Source organism: Pollachius pollachius (genome assembly GCF_949987615.1).
Source record: "Pollachius pollachius genome assembly, chromosome: 6".
Taxonomy (NCBI): domain Eukaryota; kingdom Metazoa; phylum Chordata; class Actinopteri; order Gadiformes; family Gadidae; genus Pollachius; species Pollachius pollachius.
In genome coordinates, this window is record NC_136939.1 from 2318846 (window position 1) to 2321345 (window position 2500).

At 51.6% G+C, this 2500-nt stretch overlaps 1 protein-coding gene across 1 annotated transcript in view; it reads left to right on the forward strand.

The window, feature by feature from the left end:
* Nucleotides 1-2500, forward strand: part of LOC307077553 (RNA-binding protein Musashi homolog 2-like) — a 138739-nt gene that overhangs the window by 98272 nt on the left and 37967 nt on the right. Inside the window, exon 7 of the mRNA XM_079738981.1 lies at nt 1062-1172. Coding sequence (XP_079595107.1) covers nt 1062-1172 — 111 coding nt within the window. The remainder of the gene's footprint in view (nt 1-1061; nt 1173-2500) is intronic.

Consider the following 2500-nt stretch of genomic DNA (forward strand, 5'->3'; position numbering starts at 1 on the left):
GGTGAATGAACGGGTGAATGTGAGGCAGTACTGTAAAGCGCTTTGAGCGGCCGCTGCTTTGGAAAGGGCTGGATAAATGCAGTCTATTTACCGTTTGTGCTGTGTTATTGTGTTCACAGCCCGGGTCCAGTTCTGTGTCTGTGTCCGTGTCCGTGTCCAGTGCATTGCTCCTCCTCCTCCTCCACGCCTGCAGTCAGTTCGCTCTCAGGATCGTCTCGCCGTGTTAACCCACATTTAGTTTTTCGGTTATCGTTCTAAAAATAGAAGAACGGAGCAGAAAGGACGACGATATCATGTTATTCATTTCTTTGCTGCGTTTTCCTTATTTCACACTGCGGTGACTTCCTCAAAGCCCCGAGAGTCCAGCGACGTTCATTGCGAGTGTAATATGATGCGTTTCCCTCGCGTTACGTGAGGCAGGAAGTCAAAGTGGGATTAGACCAAGATTTGCTGTGTTTATTGATCCATCACTATAAGATTATCTGCAGCAGGAGGGGATACAGTTAACACAACACTGTTATCAATACCTCACCAGATGTGCTCACACAGTCGCCGATCTTCTGTGTGTAGGGAAATAAACACACTTTCCATTTGGTGTCGGGCCGGACAGTGTAGTGGTCAGGGCGCTTGCCTCCCAGCGGACATTTTCTGGGTTCGACTCCAAACTTCCTCAGCCTTCCTGCAGGTATCGCAGAGCAAGACCCCCCCGTGCCCTACCTGCTCCTTAAAGGTGACGTATTACACCACCAGGAGTGAGTGTGATTAGCCGCTACAAGGCGTTTTGAAAATTGGCCTCTTCTGACATCACAAGTGGGCGCGTCCACCTAGATGTAGTATAATATGTCACCTTTATTGACTGTACTCTAAATCACTGCATGCCGCAATCGCGAGCAAGTGATTGTGAATAAATGAATAAATAGTGAAAGGGTTCAAGGTTACAAAAGGTTTGAACGGGCAACGAGCTCCCTGATTCCTTCCTTCAGTGCGTCGGCCCGGTGCGTTGTTATTATCAACATAACACATGTTATTGAGGGAGCCCCATCCCTCCGGTGAACTCTCAGGCTCCAGTGAAGCTGAGCGCTGACGACACGCCAAGCGTCTCGCTCAGGAACCAGGACAACAAAGAGCCCTTGAAGAGGTCGCCCTCCTCAGAACCTCCAGAGGAAGTTCAAGTGCGGCTTGCATGTCCTGTGTCGTTCTCCCCCCCGCTCCTCCATGACAGCACTGAGACCCCCACACACACACACACACACACACACGCCTTCATCTCCCACGGCAACCCGGTGGTTCTTCTGAGGAAACAAACTGGCCCCGATTGGATTCCGCCCAAACACCTCGTCCCTGCAGCCCTCATCGCGGTGTTCAAAGGTGTATGAAACGTGTGCAATTACCAGCATAAAGCCAAGCTTTGCCAAGCTGCAGCCCAATCCATTCCTGTAAATGACTTTCCCTCTCACAAATCAAAAGCCATGAGGTCTTAATAGCAGCGGATCAGTGTACCAAATAGTTTCATTACCTTCTGAAAAACCTTTGGCTCCGCTGCTGAAAGGCGTGCCGGCAAAGGCATGGTCCCGTCGAGCCAGACACTGCCGCACAACACGGACACATACACACACACACGGAGTGCGCGCACACACGGATCTGCTGACCGCTAGACACACACCGATACACACCGCAGATATGACACACCTAGCCTAGCACACACACATGGACCCACAGATCTGCTGACCGCTAGACACTCTGGATACACAACACAGATGCGTAGACACACACACGTGCACACACACATAGACTCACGCAAAGGTACAAACACTCAAACACAATACAAACCTTAACAAAGACGCCCACACACCCACACACACACACACACGCTCCCTAAACCTTAACAAAGGGGCACACACACACACACACCCTCACCTAATCAGGATCATTCTTCACCATCTCTGGTGTCCAGAGTGGAGGTGAAAGGAAAGGACACACGCCTCCTCACTACAGGGGTAGTGAGTCCTCCACCTCTCCTCGCTACACCTTCTGGGGACTAGTCCTCCTCCACCTCTCCTAACTAAACCTTATAGACACTAGTCCTCCTCCACCTCTCCTAGCTACACCTTCTGGGGACTAGTCCTCCTCCACCTCTCCTAACTAAACCTTATAGACACTAGTCCTCCTCCACCTCTCCTAGCTACACCTTCTGGGGACTAGTCCTCCTCCACCTCTCCTCGCCACACCCTCAAGACATTAGTCCTCCTCCACCTCTCCTCGCTACACCTTCTAGGGACTAGTCCTCCTCCACCTCTCCTCGCCACACCCTCAAGACATTAGTCCTCCTCCACCTCTCCTCGCTACACCTTCTAGGGACTAGTCCTCCTCCACCTCTCCTCGCTCCACCTTCCGGACACCGTGAACGTTCCTAAAGGTTTAAGACTCGGCATCGTTCAAATGTTCTTTTATGGTTTTCACCGCCGGCAGGCCGCGCTCCTCGAGCGTCAGAGGAACTAAA